Genomic DNA, 21,642 nt, shown 5'->3' with positions numbered 1-21,642 from the left:
GACTGCCCTGTTTGCTCATATCTATGCATGCGTGTACGAATATAAATACATACATATACAATAGCAGTATGTATGGATGTGTGTGTGCTCGTACATATATTTACACATGCATATGTATGCATTATTTATCACACTATGTAGATGTGTGTAAGTGTATGTAAGTGTAAGCTTTGCAGTCTGACTTAAAATTTGCATGTCAACCGCTTGTATTTTTTTTATCAAAGCGTTCCGTCTAATTTTTTCACTTCAAGATGACATTTATTTGTTTTTTATTCTTGTTTTATTATTCATTGCACTTTACGCCACAAGCAACAATGTGTAAAATATGAAAATTTGTGTGCCATGTGTGCAATCAGAATATTAAATAGCAAATAAAAGCAATGTGAGTGCTGGGGGGAATCTTATTAACTCACCACACTCATTTACCTACACACACATATTCATGTAGTGTTTGTTAATTTCCCTCTGGGAATTGAAATGGCAAGTCAATCTATTTTTTGCAAACTTTTCCATTATTTTTGTTCGAAAATAATGCTTTCGGTGTGCATATGTACGAGTATGTTAAAAAAAATCTCAAATTTTTTGAAACTTAGTATACTTCTCGGACTATCTAAATTTTGGGCAACATATCAAAGGGCTTATCAAAATTTATTTTCATACGCTTGACTTTGTTTAGTTTTTCCATAATTTTTTTTAAATTTTGCCGGAATACATACATATGTACATATTTTCATTAAATAAGTTTATCTGCATATTGATAAAACAAATAAAAGAGGAGTCTAAAATCCGTACAGTAAAAACCAAACGACACAACCAAAATCACCAAACTCCACACAGCAACCAACAATATTCATCGTCGGAATAGTTTGAAAGCCTTCGCATGTCCTCTCAACATTTGTGTCTATGTGTGTTTGTTCCTTACGTAATTATATAATATTTTTAATTAACGTGTGCTAATAATTTCGCATTGTTGTCGGAGCATAATTTAATAATTGAATAAGTTGTTATTTCGTTTAATAAACTAGTTTTAATTAACAACAACAAGAAGAATAACATTACTAATATAATATTTTGCGCTCATTAATGTACTAATAAATACAATTAATTAAATTAGTAGAGTGCATTACCACAATTTCATTGCCCACTAACCGAACTAAAAACAAATAAAAAAACAACAACACCAACAAAATACAGAGGTTCACCATAAATAAGTGAATTGTTAGTAAAACAAATGCATACAATGACACCCATCCTCAGCACACCTCATCAAACTCGCCTCATTCCATTTAATTCATATTTATAAACAAGTGCATAAAGCTCGTTTGCTGGAAGAACGCCGTAACTCCAAAAAATCAAAGAATTCGATGAAAGTTTCCAAGTTTCTTTGTCTCCTTAAGTAAAAGTACAAAAAACTTTGCATCCAATGAGATATATTAGATAACCCCATAAAATTTTTACTCACCGTAACATAAAGGCTGACGGTCATTTTTGCATACTTATCTAAAAAAAATATTTGGTTTGGTTATGGTTTGCTGTTTCCAGCAAATAAGCGACAACATTATAGCCAAAAAATAGAATAAAAACAGCTAAAAATATGTACTACTCTTTTAGGCGCTAACAAAATCAATACCGATCTCGAAGCTATCGATGATAATAGCCGTTCATTTGTCGCTTTTCTCTATTTTCTTTCTCTCCCTCGCTCTCACTCTCATGTTCTTCACAATTTTGTGTTTGTATCACCGCTCAAACCAAATCGCCGCTCATCACTTTTTTCAATTCGCGTGTATGCTGATCGCTGACTACTGACTACTGACCACATAATTACAGAGCCACGCTGCCATTAACCGATACCAAAGATTTGCTTCGCACCGAGTGCCACTGCTCTTTCAATGGGGGAAATGGCAACGGCAATGGAGGTGGAGGTGGAGATGGAAGTGGAAATGGAAGCGGAGATGGAGGTGGCGGTATCAACGAAACCTCGGCGCCATCAGCGCCAGACGATATCAGCAGCTCCTCTACGACATCCGCGACTTCATCAGCAGCAACCACAACAGTGAATGGTGGCGGCGGAGCTGTCGGTTTGGGGCATTCTATGTCCGCCTACTTGGGATTAGGTATTGGCTTTTCCAATTTACGCACAACTTCAGTTGATGCGGTGGACAATAATGTCAATCACGAAAGCGGCGCTCGGCATCAGCAGATACAGCTACACCAACAGCAGCCACATTATCACCGCCATCATCATCATTACATGCACTACACCAACAACAGTAACAGTAGCAGCAACAGCAATGGGAGCCACGCTGGCAACAATATGCATTCACGCTCAACTAGCGCCATCGGCCTCTCGGCTTCTTCCTCTAGCATGGCTAATGAAACAACAATTGCAACAACAACGACAATGAATGGACAATCGCAACACACATCATTAACGTCATCATCGTATAATCCATTTGATAGTTTTAGTTGCGATGGCAGTGGTGGTGGTGACGGTGTTTTAGATGGTATTGTTAGTGGTACTAATGGTGGCGGTGTCAGGGGTGGTATAACAGGTGGTGTGTTAGGTGTTGATAGGAATGGCGTTAGTGGTGTTGGTGGTGCTGGTGGTTTTGGTGATGTTGGTGGTAGTGTCGGCGACATTGGCGCCTCCCCATCACCTTCTTCATCCACGTCTGCGTTTGCTCGTGATGTACTCATGCATTCCTCTGCTTCTACGTCGCATTTGTTCACAAATTTGCTGCGTAATAATGGCACCAATTATTTTAATAGCAACACTTCAGCTACCGATTCGGCAACAACCATTGGCGCAACTGCTGCAACAGCGACGTCGGCATTGTCATCGGCAACGTCCACCTCGACAGAATTGACCTCTGGCGAATGCACACCCACATCTACTCAGGCGATTGGCGGCAGCAACGACAAAAATTGTGATTATAGACATGAAAGTAACCAGGTGTGTGTATGTGAATACCCTTACATTGTGGCGCATAGTCCAACCAAGCGTCTGTTGAAGACAAGTTTTACACTTCATACTTTTTCTTCTTTAACACAGAATGGTTTGGAGGACTCACCACGTCGCCATAGCTCAATGGACCAACTAATTGGCCTACTGAATGAGATGGGAAAGTCTTCGAGAACTCGTAGCCTCAGCGATGGTGGCACACAAGAGGATGAAAGTAAGAAAAAATAAATAAAATTTAATACATATGTAAACCTATTCATTTCCGTACAATCTGATTTTGCAGTGGAGAAAGAAGCGCAGCCGGATTTGCTGAATAATACGCCTCCCGTGCCTCCTAAACGTTCCCATCGTCGTCGTCACACCCCGCCACGCCCTATTTCTAACGGTCTACCGCCGACGCCCAAGGTGCACATGGGCGCCTGCTTCTCCAAGATCTTCAACGGTTGTCCGCTACGCATACACTGCACCGCCTCGTGGATACATCCAGAGACACGGGATCAGCATCTGCTTATTGGCGCCGATGAAGGCATCTTCAATCTAAACATGAACGAGCTTCACGATGCGGTTATCGATCAGCTGTTTCCGCGGCGCACCACCTGGCTGTATGTGATCAAGGACGTGCTTATGAGTCTATCAGGTAAGCGAGCATCAAAGCTAAATAATCAAAGGAGCCTGAGAGTTTTTTTTCGAATATATTTTAAATATGTCCTTTTTATAGGCAAATCCTGCCAGTTGTATCGACACGATCTGATCGCGTTACATTCCAAACAAACGCATCGCTTCTCGCTTCACATGAACAAAATACCCGAAAGACTGGTACCGCGCAAATTCGCGCTCACCACCAAAGTTCCCGACACCAAAGGCTGCACTCAGTGCTGCGTCACACGCAATCCCTACAATGGCTACAAATATTTGTGCGGCGCTACGCCTAGCGGCATCTTCCTCATGCAGTGGTACGATCCGCTGAACAAATTCATGCTGCTCAAACAATGCGAATGGCCGGCAACGAGCATACTGGGCGGGGGGCATGGCTGCGTTCTAAATGGTCACACACCCGTTTTCGAGATGATCATTACCCCAGAGCTGGAGTATCCAATCGTGTGCACGGGCGTACGAAAAGCGCTCAACGGATGCCTCAAGCTGGAATTGATCAATATGAACAGTGAGACCAAGACTTTGAGGCTGATTAATGGATTTGCAATATTTACGTTGTTACTATTTCTCTCTAGGCGCAAGCTGGTTCCATTCCGACGATCTGGATTTTGATGCTATGGCAACAATGGTGCCGCGGCGCGATCTGCTGAAGGTGGTGAAAGTGCATCAGATCGAAAAGGATGCGATACTTGTCTGCTATGGCAACATCATACAAGTTGTCACGCTCCAAGGCAATCCGAAGCAACACAAGAAAATGGTGTCACAACTCAATTTCGATTTCAGTGTGGATAGCATAGGTAAGTCGGGCCACTATGTCAGATTATACAGATTTATGGTGGCCTTCTCACCAGAGCTTAATCGGTAGTAAAAATCAATATTAAGTTGCTTAGGTAAGAAGAGGTGGTTGGTTAAAGCACAATACATGGATTGGGTTCGAGGTACATATATAGTAGACCGGAGTGAAATACGTAAATTTTTTCAAATCATATCGTAATAGCAGGGAAAAGTTGCTACATATCAATACAAATTCAGGAAAAAAAGAAATTTCAAATCGGTTAATATCTTCCGTTCGCGCATTGCATTTAAAATTTACAAATTTTATCCCTAATCTAGCTGATTTACGAAAATTTGTAGAAGTTGTAAATGATTAAAGATCGAGCTCACTTTTTATACATAGCACTTTCAGCATTAAATAGTAGATTTTTAATTTACTAATCTGTCCATTTCTGTGGTTCTGAGCGATCAACTTTCACCAATTTTACACCAAATCTACTAAGGAAGTCTATGCCAAATGAGGCTTGCGTGGAAACGGCTTACGGCTACTATAACACTTCTGTGCTATAGATCGTCTTCCACTTGGTTACTTGTATTCTATCGTCTTTCTTTTTATTTTGCTTTTGATTCTGGCATACCGATAAACGAAGTGCACAGAAGAGCTAGTACTCTCTGGTAATTACCAGTTCTGCTTTCACTCTTGTCGAACAGCGCTGTTTGGTCAAAAGAATTTCTATTCGATGTTCTTTTAAATTACATAGTTTACACAATTGCTTAACATTAAATCGCTTCAAACATTTTAATCAATCACCTAAACCACTGCTGTCATCGGTCCTTCCCACTAATACCGACATTATACAATGTTGGCAAGAAATGAGGTACAAAATGACAGTAGATTCTTCTGCTGCCAGTTCTGGTCAGAAGTTAAGCTTCACAGTTATAGCAGATACTGCAGCTCATCAGACTGAGTCCCTTTATTCCAAGGCTTCGTTTCCAATAGTTTCCCACACAAGAGTTGTACAAAAGATCAAATATCTACATGATCGATACTACACTCTTCGTAAATCTTATTCAAGGGACAAAGACACACCTGAGAAACAAAAGAAGTACAATGATTTTATTAAACAATCTTCAAGTACATTATTTGACATTTCGTCCTGCAAGTACGAGATGACACTCAATTGCTTTTGTCAAAGAAGCTTTGACAAGTGTATTTGTCCCAGGCCGGTAACTATCAACTGCACATGCCCTAAAGATAGAAAGATACCGCCATTAGAAATCAAATTTCTATATGCTCAAAGATATCTCTGGCAAGGTAAGATTGGGACAGTAGATACCAAAGAAACTCAAAAGCTTACATTAAAGTTGCAGAGAAAAGCTCGTCACTTAAGTCAGACCAACTCATTGATTCTGAAACAGAGATAACTCCGGAAGTTGACAATGATAAGAATAATCCCTATTTTCAGACCCCACGCTCTATTTCCTCTCAGTCAGCAAGTTCAAAAAATGCACAGATGCGCTTATCACTTCCAGCAACGGCTTTAACCAGTGATCGTTTTGGAGTATCTGATAAAGAAAAACCAAAATTAACCATAGATTTAACAAATATTCCATGCCATACGCAAGCTGTGGAGCGTTGCGTAAAACTAGTAACTCAAGCGTCCTCAAAAGTGTATGGGAACGAGAGACGTGATGGGTTTATAAGAGCAACACTCACTTCTCGTACAGTTACGCCTCAATGTGACACTAAAGCAGACTTTGCCACTCCCGAATAAATAATTTTTCATCTTTGGTTGGTTGGTTGGGAAGGGAGTGGGTGGAACTCGTAGTACAGTCACCTTCAGTTGCGGTGAGTTCTGAGTCGTCCAAAAAGGGCGGGCCAAGAGCTGTACAAAACTTCTTTAAGACAGTGTGGTTAGTGGGCGCGCTAAAAGGGGAATAATTTATTCTACTTATATACTCAAGAAGACTTATACAAAAATTCAAATAGAGAAACTAATCACCCGCAATTACGTAAATTTATACAAAAAATGACATTTTCCACTTCTTTTCAGGGGCTGTAGGGGCTTCGATAGAGCGGTAGACGTTGTTCTTTTCAAACTATACCTGATGTTGTAATAGTCTACAAAAAATGAACTTTATCTAACATCATTTCCACCTCTTACAATTTTTCGAATATTTGTTCAATTTATTATAAAATTTGTAAATTTTAAACGCAATGCGCGAACGGAAGATATTAACCGATTTGAAATTTCTTTTTTTTCTTGAATTTGTATTGATATGTAGCAACTTTTCCCTGCTATTACGATATGATTTGAAAAAATTTTCGTATTTCACTCCGGTCTAATATATAGGAGTCTATAAAATATTCCCGATCACACTCGTTGTTGATGCTTTCCATTTCAATTCAACCGGGCTATTTGGGTCATGTTCTTCGATTTCGATGTAACTGAAATATGTTGCTCTCTGGTCAAAATAATGAGACACGTATTTTTTTGTTCGCCCGAAAAAAAATTTTTTCAAGAGTTATCGATAATTTTGTTTTTCGGCTCAAACTCGATTTTTTTTAATTATATAAGAAAAAAATTTTTTTAAATGCCCATAACTTAGTCAAAAATTAAGCGATTTTAATAATTCTGGGCTCAAAATGATCGTAATTACTTACACGAACGACTTCATGTAGAAACAATTGCAAAAAAGTAGTTGAAAATTTTTTATTTAGCAAAAATGAAAAAAAATTGAAATTTTTTCGAAATTCAATATTTCAAAAAGTGTATTTTTTTTTTTTTATAACTTTTTCCAAATCAAAAGGACACCTCAAACTTCAATTAAGCTGAATGCCCAGTAGCTAAAATGAGTTGTTTTTGAGTAATGAATTTTTGAGTAAAAAACCTGTTTCGCACTTTTTGTTTTTTGCAAAATAAAAAATTTGCAACTACTTTTTTGCAACTGTTTCTACATGAAAACGCTCGTGTAAGTAATGGCTATCCTTTTGAACCCAAAATTATTAAAATCGGTTCATTTTTGACAAAGTTATGAGTGATTAAAAAAAAAATTTCTTATATAGATTCTTTCCATTTCAATTAAAAAGGGCTATTCGGGGCATGTTCTTCGATTTCGATGTTACTCAAATATGTTGCTCTCTGGTCAAAATAATGAGACACATATTTTTTTTTTCGCCCGAAAAAATTTTTTTTCAAGCTTTATCGGCAATTTTGTTTTTCGGCTCAAAATCGATTTTTTTTTTAATAATATAAGAAAATTTAGTTTTTAAATGCTCATAACTTTGTCAAAAATGAACCGATTTTAATAATTTTGGGTTCAAAAGGATCGCCATTACTTACACGAGCGATTTCATGTAGAAGCAGTTGCAAAAAAGTAGTTGCAAATTTTTTATTTTGCAAAAAACAAAAAGTGCGAAACAGGTTTTTTACTCAAAAATTCATTACTCAAAAACAACTAATTTTAGCTACTGGGTATTCAGCTTAATTGAAGTTTGAGGTGTCCTTCTGATTTGGAAAAAGTTATAAAAAAAAAAAATACACTTTTTGAAATATTGAATTTCGAAAAAATTTCAATTTTTTTTCATTTTTGCTAAATAAAAAATTTTCAACTACTTTTTTGCAATTGTTTCTACATGAAGTCGTTCGTGTAAGTAATTACGATCATTTTGAACCCAGAATTATTAAAATCGGTTAATTTTTGACTAAGTTATGGGCATTTAAAAAAATTTTTTTCTTATATAATTAAAAAAAATCGAGTTTGAGCCGAAAAACAAAATTATCGATAACTCTTGAAAAAAAATTTTTTCGGCCGAACAAAAAAATACGTGTCTCATTATTTTGACCAGAGAGCAACATATTTCAGTTACATCGAAATCGAAGAACATGACCCGAATAGCCCGGTTGAATTGAAATGGAAAGCATCTGTTACATTTAGAAATTTATGGTGATGATGGACTCACAATTAGTGTAGTGGAAAATTTTGCGACTGTCACTACTGATACGTAGTGATGGTTTTTTAAGGCCAGTTGTTGTTGTAAGAAATTGTTGAGGAATGCTGCTGGTGTTTGGATCCAGGCCGCTCCGGTGACATAGATGGGACTGAAGTCGAAAGCAAGTGCTCGCCAGCTCTTTATTTTGATAAAGTTTAGTCAAAAGATTTATATGTTGTATTCCTATAGACAAAATATAAAAAAATAAATGGAAAATTATTGCATTCAGTCTTTCGTTTTTCTTTTCACCAGTTTGTCTACCGGACAGCGTACTAGCATTCCATAAGCACGGCATGCAAGGCAAGTCGTTACGCAACGGAGAAATAACGCAGGAAATCAAGGATATGAGTAGGACATATCGACTGCTCGGCTGTGATAAGTAATTAGAATCGTCATTGGCATTGCACCAATTTCTTTCAATACTCACTACTCTTTTATTCTTATATTACAGAGTCGTCGCTTTGGAAAGTCAATTGCTGCGCACCGGTTCGCTGGGCAGCGAGGAGGGACATGATCTTTACATTCTAGCTGGTCATGAGGCCAGTTATTAATTAACTAGTAAATAACTATAGTTGTAGTTGTAAAAATGCAATTAACTATGTAAAGCAAGTGAAACAAAATATTATTCTTACCACTCAAAGAAATTGAACAAAATGACTTACATATACGAGTAAATATAAAAGGAAAATGAGAATGTGAAATTAAGTAAATGATGATCGGAAAATATAAAAGCATGGTATCATTAAAATTATAAAGCAAAAATTATTAAATTTCTAGTAAAAACATAACAAATAATTTATAAGTATTCTCTAGCGTCCTTTTTCGTTGTAAAATTGCACATATAATTTTTAGAGTTTTTACATTTCCCGAAAGTATGAAATGTTACGCTGCGCTAATGCCAAAGCATTTTGAGATTAAATGGAAGCAGTCCAACATTGAATTTTGTTGGCATGCATTTTTTTATTGTACAGTATAGTTCGAGCAATGGAAATTAAGCAAGGTCTATTAAAAATAGAATAAGGAGCAAAAGAATTGTTAAAATGTAAACGTTTATACTGCAATCGCATAGTTACTTTGACATGTTTGCAACAAATTTTAGTTTAATGGCATTTCTTAGCTGCGATAAATGCTCTGTTCGGTCGATACTATCTAAATACTACATATACATATAAACTTAATTTACGAATCTATTTTGTAACTTTTCACGCTATTTGAATACAAGGTATGTATTAGAAACGAAAAAGGGCAAATGATTATGTTAACATCAAAGTTATTGGAATATTATGAAAACCGCTGAAAGTATGAAATATAAAACACTGCGAGAAAGTGGGTTAAAAATTATAAAGCCAATAACGTATTGCTTGAACTTTATAGTAAATAAAACTAAATAAAAAACGATAAAAAATAAGACAACAACTGATTTCTAATGAACACAAGCACATAAAATATTTAAAATAAACTCACAACAAGCAAACCGATTTAGTAATACAATACATATATTTTAGCTAGGGCTGTGCGATCAGTCATCGTTCAAAACAGTTTCAAATTCACAATAAATTTATATTCACATTGTGATCCACTAATTTTAAAACGATTACATAAATTATGCGCTTAGCCCCATTTTCCAGAGCACATTAACAGAATATTGAAAAAAATGGGCACGAAATTACAAACACAAACAAAAAACTATTTAAAACTAAAATTAAATAAATAGTCAACAAATAAACCCCGAACATGTTGTTTGATAAAGTAGATGATTGGATTTTAGATTAAATTAAGTAGAATGATAAATGTGAATGTTAAGCTTAAGAAAGTATATTTTTAAATATATATATACATACCATATATGGGCGCATACACTCCGCTGTAATCCGCGAATGATGTATTAAAACACATAAAACAATGGAAGGTGTGTGCGATTTAGCTAGGTTTTTCTTCAAATAATGTCGTTGTTGTAATTGCCTAAAATAATTCATAAACAGTTTTTGGACGTATGCTGCTGGAATGGCAGTCCACGGCCGAATGCGGCAGTCGTTCGGTGATGTAGGCCTTCGGTAGTGGTGCGCTCCAATACTGCTCGTCTAAACTCCTCGGTAACAGCAGCAATAACATGAAACGCCACTTTTTTATATATATTTTTTATAACTTTTATTGCAATTTTGGTTGTTTCGGAAACCCGATAGATCGCACCACCTTGAAAATATATTTCATATATTTAACGAACAAACGAGACCCCACTTCGATCGTACAATAAATTAACAAATTTATTAAATACAACTTTAATTAATGAAGAAAAAGGGAAAAATGTAAAATTAATTTTCATAGTAGGAAAATATGTATGAAAATATGGTATTGTTATATATATGGATAAAAACTTATATATTAAATTAAAAAGTTGGTTTAAACAGAGAAGACATGGATTCAAAAATTAAAGCGGTCGCGGAATGTCAGAGTGTCGATAGGCGAAGACGATGAAGGAATCGTAGTGAATTTTAGTGATACAATTAGAAATCGATAATTAGATATTTATTTTGACGAAAGGAAAAATACATGAATCAATATTTTAAGCTGGAATTAGCAGGAATGTAGTTGTAGAAGTACAGCAAGCGAACGATTTAATAAAAAAATATATTTAAATATATATACATACATGTATGTATATTAATTTTCTCATTATTTTAAGCAAAAATACAATTATTAAAATAGAGTTACTATACGCTATTAAAAATGTTAGATTTTAATGTTGAGAAAGAAATGTATTTTGAAGAAGAAAAAATGGGCAACAATAAAATAAAATGGTAAATTCGAAAATCAAATTGAAGCGCGATGTTAGACGTAAACGGCGAAGTACTGAAGTTGAAGTTTAATTCAGAAATTTGTACACAAGCAAATAGAGAATTTTTTGGTAAACAAGTAATGTAACGTAAGGTAGCGTAGACTGTAAAGATATGTACGAGTATGTGTGTATAAGGAGAGCAGCGATTTCTATTGGGTATTAGACATAAAATAATTTAAAAACTAGTATGAAGAATAAAAACACTATAGTTCGTTGAAAAGAAATAAAATACTAATTATGTGTATGTATAAAATAAAATAAAAATAAAAAATACTTTCGTAGCCGCAGTATGAGGAAATGAAATACATAAGTAATAGAACAGTCAAAGCTGGTTACAACGCACGAGAAAGGAAAAGTGAAAAATAAAATACAATTGAGAAAAAGATAAAATGCTGATTTTTAATTTGTATATTTACGGCATGAGCCAAGGTAATCCCGTGAAAGGACATACATACAACTATTCCTACATAATAATATACGTCTTTTTTTCTTGCTTGTAACTAGTATCGCTCGTGACCGATAATTCGACTAAAGAATGGGTACGAAAAATATTGGTCGTGCGAAAATCGTTATAACATCAAAACAATTTTTTTTTTGACGTGATAACGTCTTATAATTCGATTTAGCCGGCTGCACGCACGAAAAAATGTATCGTTACCTTGCTCATTAGTGCTACCTTGCTCATTTGTCGTTACCTTGCTCATTTGTCGTTACCTTGCTCATTGCCGTTACCTTGAATGAACTGCAAGCGAAAGCGCGGAACGAACAAAGCAAACGAACGGCAACGTTCGACATCTTGCTCTCTCCTACTTAAGTGAGCGTATATATGTATGTATATGCGCATATGTACATATATAAATTCACGTATTTGTACTTGCATATGCCTTCTTATTGATTATTATTAATTTGATTTACTTGAAGAATTTAAAATAAAACCAAGTTTGTTAATAATACCTGTTGTTTTAATGTTATTATTATTAATTTTTTTATTATATATGAAGGAAAAAATGTATGGTAATATTTACCATATACCTTATAAGATATGTTGTATACTAATATATGTATATAAACATGCATATACATATACAATTTCGCGCAATTTTCAAAAGGAACAAATTTATATGTAAAGATGCATACAAATCGTATGGACATATCAAATATACGAATCTATTCCGTATGCAAGCAAATGTAAGCTAATGTGCTTGAACTGCAAGCGAGAGCGCGGAACGAACGACAAAGAGCACAAACGGCCCCCGCGTTCGGCAACGTTCGACATCTGGCTCTGTCCTACTTGAGTGAGCATATATGTATATGTATGTAGGTAAATAAATTCACATACTTGTATTTGCATATGCCTTCTTCCTGTGTGCATGGTAATGAACCATTTCTCTGTTGAGAATAGGACGATGATAGAAAAAGTAGGAAATGAAAGGGAGTGTTTCGAGTTTAAAGTGTCTTGAAAAAGGCAAATCGATGATGGTGCTTTTGGTGTTGGTGACTTATTAACGTCTGATGCACAATCGAAATTGAAAATATCTTTCATGAATGATAAGTGTTTCGTCATTTTTCACGTTTGTGTAAATGTAACTTGACCTATTCCATTGCAATTCCATTTACCTCCTTCTCTATATCCATACAAAATATCTATCAAACAAATAAAATTAAAATTTTGTTTTGAAAATTGCAACCATTCCATCAATATTTTCTTATGACGTCACGTGAAACTATCGTCAGTAAACCGACTTTACAGACAACCTCTTTTTTTCAACCGTTACCCGTTCCTTTAGTTAATCGCACAATTTTGCTTTGGATTCCTTCACCTGTGTTCTATTGTCGTTGTACCTTTGTCAAGAAAGATGATAAATTCCATTGCAAGATGGATCGAATTTGTTTTTGACAGTTAAATTTCGGTTTATTTTGTAAAAAAAGGATCGTATAAAAAATACCAAGGTAAAATCTACATAACCCTTCCACTGCCGTACTATAAGCAACTAGCTACATAAATTGAAGTTATTTTTTCGGATAGATGTAATAGCGAATTGCGAAATAAAAATAAGAACTCCGCTGTAGATACAAATGTATTTAGCTGTAGATAAAACGGGGAATACTAAATACACTATCTCACAATCAATTTACTCACGTCCATGCCCAAATTCAGAATGATTTCATACTTATTTTTTTTCAATTGCACCTATTCTTAATAACAATGTATTTGGATCACTCTGTACTTACAACCGTTTCGGTACATATTAAGCTTTCTTTCACATGAACTAGTCTGTGATACTGTATCCAGAGAACGTAAATACAGGTACCTGCCGTATCTTATAATTATTACATATATTCAACACTGAAAGTATCTGTCAATTAATTTGGCACAGACACTTGCTTATCGATATATTGTCACCAGTTTTCATGAAGTATGATATCAAACCTTTCTACTAATATCAATATTAAAATTCAAAGCGATATAAGTGTTTTATAAATAATGTGAGTTTTTATAATTTAGAAAAATATAGATTCAAAATGAGTTTTTATAAAAAATGTTAAGAAACTTATCGATTTCTAGTTAATCGTTTTCTTAGCTGTTGTCATCGTTAAGTGAGCTCTGACATTTGCAGCAGTAACTAGCTGTGCTCAGTATATTTTAAGCAACGCGTTAAAACGGTTTGGTAAATTTTATAAGGACGCAACGAATCATCTGAAACGACAATGAATAAATTTGCTAAAGTGTTTTGCGTTTGGCTGCTTGGGTACGTTTGTGTGTGCGCGCGTACGGTGACGCCAACGTCGGTGCTTCAGAGCCCATCGTCGCTCTCTGGTTGAAAACAGCTCTACCTTATCTAGTGCCCTCGCTTGCACTTATATAATATACTAGAGGGTGTGTGCAATTTAGCTTCGTCCATCTCTATTTTTGGTGTTGTGTTCATTGTGCAAAGTGTTAGTAGCAAAAAATTCGTAAAATAAAAAGTAAAAATCGAAAATTGTGAATTTCTTCAAACAACATATATTTTTACAATATTTACAGTAAAATTAAATTTGCATTGTACAACAGAGTGTTGTTGGTGTGCTAACTGAGCGCAGTGTTTTGTGAGCAATTGGAATTTGTGAATTTGTCTGATTAGAATACAAATGACAAGATTCTGGACGAGAACTAGGGAGGTCCAACTGATGCGACTAATGCTAATTGTTAATTTATAATGAACTTAGCATGCCAATGATGGTATTTAACTTTGACAAAGTGATGTCATGGTTGGTTGTCTAGCTGGCGGAGCCACTAATCCGCGCATGCAGCACTCGATTCGTCATCATTTTGGTGGTAGGAATATTGACTCTTAGAAGCGTTTGCTTTGTTGCTCTGTGTGTATTTTCTAAAAATGTCTGTCTGCAAAAATCTAGTGTAACAATGAAGCAAAAGACAAAATGTCATAATGGAATAGTATTTGCGAAATCTGAATTAAAATAATCGCACGCAAGAAGAAAAATCAAGTGCAAAGAAGAATGAAAAAGTGACTTAAAGGTCGCTAAAACAAGAGCGACTGCAAAAACAATTCTATAATAAAGGAGAAAAAAAAAACAACTTCGCCAGACAACAAAGCACTCGCTCACGAGAAAAACAAAAATAAGAGGAGGTGACGATTTTGAGGTATTAGCTGAGAATGATAGAATTTCTTATATTCGGTACACCGTGGGTATAAGCGGAATGAACCGGAGCGCGGCAATTTATTTTGGTGGGGGTTTCGCAGATTCGGGCACCGCATGCGTAAAACAGCGTCAGCTGCTGCTGCATGTACATATGTTCGTCCAATTGTCTTTTAAAGGGTGTTCAAATTGGGCTGACGTAACCTCTAAATATAGAACGCGATATATTCCTTAAAAATTTTGAGTGAGTTAATTCTCGTTCGTATTTTTCCATTCACAGAGTGTACATAACTGCCCTCATAGGAAATAATTAATTTTTTTTTGCACATGGAAAAGTATAAAAATAAGTCAAGGGGGTACCAATCGATGCGTATTGGCCACAGTATTAATAATCCAAGCGAATTGTTTTCTTTTTCATTTTGCTCACCGCTCAAAAGTTATTAAAAAAATAAGACATATACATAATAATGTTGCTTTTTTGATTCACAAAATAAATGAATGTGAATACTGTTAGGGGCTCCGACTCCATGTGTTCTCCCCTTACTTGTTTTGAGAGAAATATTACGAATTTTTCAATGAAATTCACAGGAGATGTTCATTTCGTGCTTATTTTGCTAAAACTAGCACCAACACTATTCTGTTAATAATAGTTTTTACGTTATTTGTTGATAAAGTTTGTCTTTTACCTTCACCAAATTTTGATACAATAAGTGCACTTATCACATTTATTTTAATAAATATTCAAACTACATTAACATACACACACGTTTTTAACTCTTTTTATTGATATATACCATAAATTAACAATTTAAATTGCATTTATAACTTGCAAACACTTGACGCGCCAGCTAAATTTACAATAACTGAAAAGTATGGCTGAATGGAGTGCTGCCAGAAGCAAAAAATAATAAAAAAAAATAGAATGCGATTGAAAACGAAGCAACATAGGAACATAATTTCCACACACTCTTTTTTGTTAGAATAATGAGGGAATGGGGGTTTACAACCTCTAAGGTGTATATATCGAGTTCATAAATATATATAAATACAATATCGATGTGATTTTCGAAATACAGTTCAGCTTCACGTAAAATTCCTACGCGAAAAGGAGTACTACGCAAAAATACTGTGGATTGCGTAGCCGGAGTTGGACTGATGAGGGTTATTTTTTTGAAGCGCGGCCGAAGGCCGCCCACGCGAAAAGGAGTACTACGCAAAAATACTGTGGATTGCCTAGCCGGAGTTGGACTGATGAGGGTTATTTTTTTGAAGTGCGGCCGAAGGCCGCCTACGCAGAAGAAAGTTTTACGCAAAAATACTGTGGACAGCATAGACGATTTTTTGTTCCAAATTTTCGGCTGCGGCGCTTTTTTTCTTGTTTTTTTAAATATATATATGTATATATATATACCATATATTCATAATATAGTGAAAATTTGGAATAAAAAATCGCGCGATTTTTTATTCCAAATTTTCGCCTGCGGCGCTTTTTTTTTCTTTTTTTTTTAAATATATATATGTATATATATATATATCATATATTCATAATATAGTGAAAATTTGGAATTAAAAATCGCGCGATTTTTTATTCCAAATTTTCGCCTGCGGCGCTTTTTTTTTTTTTTTTAAATATATATATGTATAATATAGTGAAAATTTGGAATTAAAAATCGCGCGATTTTTTATTCCAAATTTTCACCTGCGGCGCTTTTTTTTTCTTTTTTTTTAAATATATATATGTATATATATATATCATATATTCATAATATAGTGAAAATTTGGAATTAAAAATATATATATCATATATACTGAAAATCAAGCATTAATATATATATGTATATAAATATATACATATATACATAAATATACCTATATATATATATATATATATATATATATGAATAGACGTATATAATATAGAAATAATTTGTAAAATTTTGTATTTCTATTCATTTATTATCTTCTAAAATTGTTTATTTATACGATGTCTGGCAGCACTTCGGCTGGTTGTAGTAACCAAAATAGGAGGATTCTTGGTCAATTTTACAATTTTTAAACTCAAATAACTTAAAAACTATAAGCCTCCGGTAGGTTCTGTTTTCAGTTTTAAGATGGGGATACACCCCTCTACCCCCCCTTATACCCCTTTTTTTAAAAGGGGCGGGAGAACAAATGGGTATTTTCCCCTGTTAGGAGTGAAACTCCACATTTTCTGTGAACATGGTAATATATTTTAAGTATATTTTCTACAAAACAATTGATAATAACTTAAATATAACTCAAGCAACGGCACTTGATATCGCGACTCAATTTGCTCTGATCAATTTTTCCATGTGGTCGACAAAGTAGCTAATTACCCTCACCAAATTAAGCCTTTTTAAGTTTGAGTGAATGAACCCAAAATTTGTTTTGAAATATAATGGGAGATTGTTTCTACAAGCGAAGTAAATGTTTATATCGAAATCTCATTTGTAAAAAAACTTATTACTCTCATCGCAACTAGGAAATATGATATATCCGCACTGGACACCCTGTACAATACTGACGAGAAATTCCTGTGTAGCAGCTGAAAATGCTCAAAATTATGCAGGAGGAGCCAGAATTTTTGAAACAGTTGTGTGTAAAGAGCGATTTAAGCGCTGTTTTTTCCGTCAGTAAATGCCTTATCAAAACAAAATAACAATTCAGAAAATTAATGCGCCTGATTTTCCACAAAATCTAAAAGTACTCAGACCACTTCCTGCTAATGTATTAATAATGTCTATTATATTAATATTTGGTGATTTGGAGTAGGACTATAAAAAGGTTGTATTTCAACAATACCAGGGTCCTACGTGTTCCAATTAAATATATAACTATGCATACCTGTAAACGTAGATATTATCGCGTGCGAGCTTATAGTCGTTTTTTCTTTTGCATTTTCCCATCTCATTGTCTGTTTGTCCACCTGTGCATTTCTGTTTAGCTGCACCATTAAACTAACTACCCACAGAATACCCAATGCCACTGGGCAGCTTGTCAATTGGACTGGCATTATCCGTTGTCTGAATACCTGTTCGATGCAGGTCCGTGTGTTCGTGAATAATAAAAGCAAGAGCAAAGAGCGGGGAAAGAAGAGTACGTAGAGATTTACGCACATACATACATCCCAGTGCATACGCACATATAGGGTGTAAATACATGCATTCATAGATAGCATACATATATAGTGGAGGGAAAAGAGTTATTAATCAAAAGCTGCAGTATTACAGTGCACTCGCGGTAACTCGAATAGCCGCTAAGTCGAACGACGTGCTAACTCGAACACATTTTTCCCCCTATTGACTTCTTTGTAACTCGAACAATAAAAAAGCGCTATAACTCGAACAAAAAAACAAATTTATTTGTACACACATTCTTTTCAAACATGTACATTTTGTACATAGATACATATGTAATAGTATATGTATATAAATTATATGTATACTAGTGTATTGTCCATATGGATATTTCGGCGTTAATATCCCGTTAGTTTTCTGGGAACAACACCTTGCATTGACCAAATTGCTTTAAATTTGTCATTTGTAGTATATCAGTGTACGTGAGCAATGGATCGTAAAAGGTTGAAGTGTTTAACATTAAAAGAGAGGGCTGAAGTCCTTAACAAAATTAAACGTGGACGTAGTGTTACTTCTCTAGCGAAGGAATATGGGGTAGCCAAGTCCACCATAAGTCTTATAAAAAATAAAGATAAGGCAATTTATGGCTTGCACTAACGCTACCGGCAACCATAAGCTTAAACTTCTCGTTATTGACAAAGCAAGAAATCCTCGTGTTTTCAAAAATTTTAACTGTCCGGTGGAGTACAAAAATTCCAAATCAGCCTGGATGACTTCGGCGATTTTCAAAGACTGGTTTCATAATTCGTTCGTGCCGCAGGTAAAATCCAGATTCATTAAAACAATTTTTTTAACCAAGTTAAATGACTTATATATATATAATATAATAATATTTAGGTAAGAAAAAATTTGAAAGATGGGGACTACCTGAGAAGGCTCTTCTTCTAATTGATAATGCCCCATCACATCCCAACGAAATCGAATTAAAGTCCGAGGATGGTTTAATTTTAACTATGTTTATGCCGCCGAATGTGACACCATTGATCCAGCCAATGGACCAAAATGTAATTCGTATAACGAAACTATACTACAGAAATTTTCTACTGGCTTCCATTTTCAACAATCGATCGAAAAATCGATATCGATGACTGTTTTTTTAACATAGCACACTCAATTGATAAGTCGAACAAATTCGATAAATCGAACAGCGCCTGTTTTAATTAATATAGTTCGAGTTATCGCGAGTGCACTGTATTTCATATAACAACCAATAAGTCTACGAATCAAAATTAAATGAAAACTAAATGTCGTCAATCAGTCTTTGTTCAGATGGCAACGAAGTAGTATAAGCAATGGTTGGGTTGATTTGTTCGTTCATGACCAACCCAACGTATTGCTGATCTCTGTTGTAAATAAAACACTGTCACACCCCCTGTTATGTCAGCGAATCAGCTGATTGGTGTTCGTCCCATTAACTGGCCTGACTCAGCTCACGATTCAATCTCGTATTAGGGCAATAGCATTCACAAAAGTTTCTTTGAAACTGATCTTGGCTGTGGCAAATTACCCTTGGGGATCAAAGTATTAGCGATGAAAATATTTTTTTGGTATGAGCAAACTAAAGTTTAACTGTTTGCCTAGATAAATTGCGGCCTCTACCGAACCCAGCCATTGTAGAGGTCTGCTGTTGTTGTTGAAACAACAGAAAATATTCTCCATTAAGTTTTAGTGAATGCTGCTCAAATAACCGCCCTTAGTCGAATATAAAACGGGGCGTTCCGGTAACGTATGTATATCTGACTGTTGTGGCAATAGTTAGAGGACGGTCCTGAGCATGGTTGGACTTCTCGAATGATTTTCACCCACAACACAACTGTGTAGAAGGCTTTGAAAATTCTTGACTTCTCACTATCGACAAATATGAAGCGGTAATCTGCGAGTAGGTTGAATGTGCGCTACCGTCCTAAATCTGCAACAATCTTATCCACCATATGAACGAAAAAGGACGAACTTTAATCCAATATTCATGCATATGTTACATTGATTCTGCCTTTAAGAAAGACAAAGTTATTGGGGCTCAGTTGCCATAAATATATGAACGCCACATAATTTCGTTTTGCTTTTCTTCTCTTCTTCGTTTGAAGTAAAAGTCACAACATCAAGAATAAACTTTTTATTTATGTATACCTTTAGCTGATTAGCATTATCATTCATTAATCTAGGGTTACTTCGTAGCATAGCTTTCTTAAACTTGTTTTTAAACACTCATAGTTCACATCCCTTCCATGCAGGACTTGATATTTAACTTAGAGGGAATGTAACCTGAGATTCCGGGTGAGTTCCCTAACGGTCTTATTTATTTGAGCTTGATAGGTCATAAGGCCCTTTTCATTTGCCATTACATGTCTGCATCTCTCAAAGGATTTACTAAATGGCAAACACAGGCCTGAATTCTTGCATAATTACAGGTGAGAAGGAAATTAAGTAGAAGTCATTTAAACACTTAATTTTAGTCGTTTAAATTTTGTAAGGAATGTAGGTTGTCAAATTTTTTTTTTTTATAATTTTTTTAATTTATATTTGTCTGCCTATTTCTCGGGAAATAGGGTATTTTCCTAACATGTTCTAAAATATTTCATTTGAAGCATTTTTTACGGCTTTAAGACCCTCTGGGTTGGCAAAATATTTCACTGTAGTGAATGAAGCTGCAAACATGCCAGAGAACCACAGCTAGACATGCAACGGGATGCTTCATTCATTTACGTTGTGAGCTGTGTATACTTTTAGTTAAGAAGCATAGAGGATGGCGTTATCCTTGAGTATCAGCTTTGATCACATGAATACCGGAATCTGAGGTCGATCAACCATTTTCGCAAGCGAAAAGCTTCTGTTGACTAACGAGTCTATATTGGCATAAGTAAATTCCGGTTAACATCCTACCTGACCATAATTTACCTAGATATATCCCACCCGGCTGTGAAGGAACCCCGTCTAACTAACTAACTAACCATATCCATCACGCGAATCAGTCAATTGAATACCCCTTTCCCTTAGTCTGCTGTTTGTTAATTGGACGAATATAGCCGATTTATGCAAACGAGTTTGCATTTAATGATCTAAGAATCCATACAAAAAAAAAAAAAAAAAATCACGCAAAATATTTGGCGATTGCGAGAACATCATTGTTTACCTTTTGTAATCATTTCCATATAATCTTCAATACAAATGCATATAAATACATACATTGTGTAAAATAAGTACCCGGAATTTAAAAAAAAAACACATTTTTTCATATTATTCATCATTATTTGTTGGATCGCCTTCAAAATAGGCTCCTTTTGAGCCGATACAAATATTCCAACGAACAACCCAGTCATCCATGGCCCGTTGGTAGGCCGGCGCCGGGATGGCCTTCAGCTCCTTTAGCGAATTTTTTTTAATGTCTTCAATCGACTCAAAACGCCTTCCCCGAAGACGATTGCTGACTGGTTTGCATATCGTACTCGTAGACTCATGTCTCATCACCAGTTATTATGCGTTTCATGAACGTAGGGTCCGTATTAGCTCGGGAAACCATGTCTTCAGAGACCTCCTTCCGATGCTCTTTTTGCAAAAAATTGAGCTCTTTCGGAACAAGCCGAGCGGCGACGCGGCGCATGCCCAACACACCAGTCAAAATGTTCTG

The 21,642-nt window shown here is 35.2% G+C and overlaps 2 protein-coding genes across 18 annotated transcripts in view; both read left to right on the top strand.

Moving 5' to 3' along the window:
• Positions 1-11,611, top strand: part of LOC128866284 (mitogen-activated protein kinase kinase kinase kinase 5) — an 85,118-nt gene extending 73,507 nt beyond the window's left edge. For 2 of the 3 annotated variants that reach the window (XM_054106884.1, XM_054106883.1), the window contains 7 exons: positions 1,828-2,953; positions 3,053-3,176; positions 3,246-3,599; positions 3,681-4,124; positions 4,192-4,413; positions 8,637-8,763; positions 8,836-11,611. In XM_054106884.1, the coding sequence (XP_053962859.1) occupies positions 1,828-2,953; positions 3,053-3,176; positions 3,246-3,599; positions 3,681-4,124; positions 4,192-4,413; positions 8,637-8,763; positions 8,836-8,935 (2,497 nt within the window). In that variant the 3' untranslated portion in view covers positions 8,936-11,611. The remainder of the gene's footprint in view (positions 1-1,827; positions 2,954-3,052; positions 3,177-3,245; positions 3,600-3,680; positions 4,125-4,191; positions 4,414-8,636; positions 8,764-8,835) is intronic. The other variant, XM_054106885.1, reaches the window with a different exon arrangement.
• Positions 11,612-13,849: 2,238 nt separating this feature from the next.
• The window catches only part of LOC128868022 (EH domain-binding protein 1), a 91,374-nt gene continuing 83,581 nt past the window's right edge, over positions 13,850-21,642 (top strand). For 4 of the 15 annotated variants that reach the window (XR_008455048.1, XM_054109737.1, XM_054109738.1 and 1 more), the window contains exon 1: positions 14,246-14,863. The gene's annotated coding sequence lies outside the window, so the exon portion shown is untranslated. The other 11 variants (XM_054109734.1, XM_054109735.1, XM_054109731.1 and 8 more) reach the window with 7 other exon arrangements.

Source organism: Anastrepha ludens, chromosome 6 (assembly GCF_028408465.1).
Source record: "Anastrepha ludens isolate Willacy chromosome 6, idAnaLude1.1, whole genome shotgun sequence".
Lineage (NCBI taxonomy): Eukaryota > Metazoa > Arthropoda > Insecta > Diptera > Tephritidae > Anastrepha > Anastrepha ludens.
This window is presented reverse-complemented; position numbering and strand designations above follow the sequence as displayed.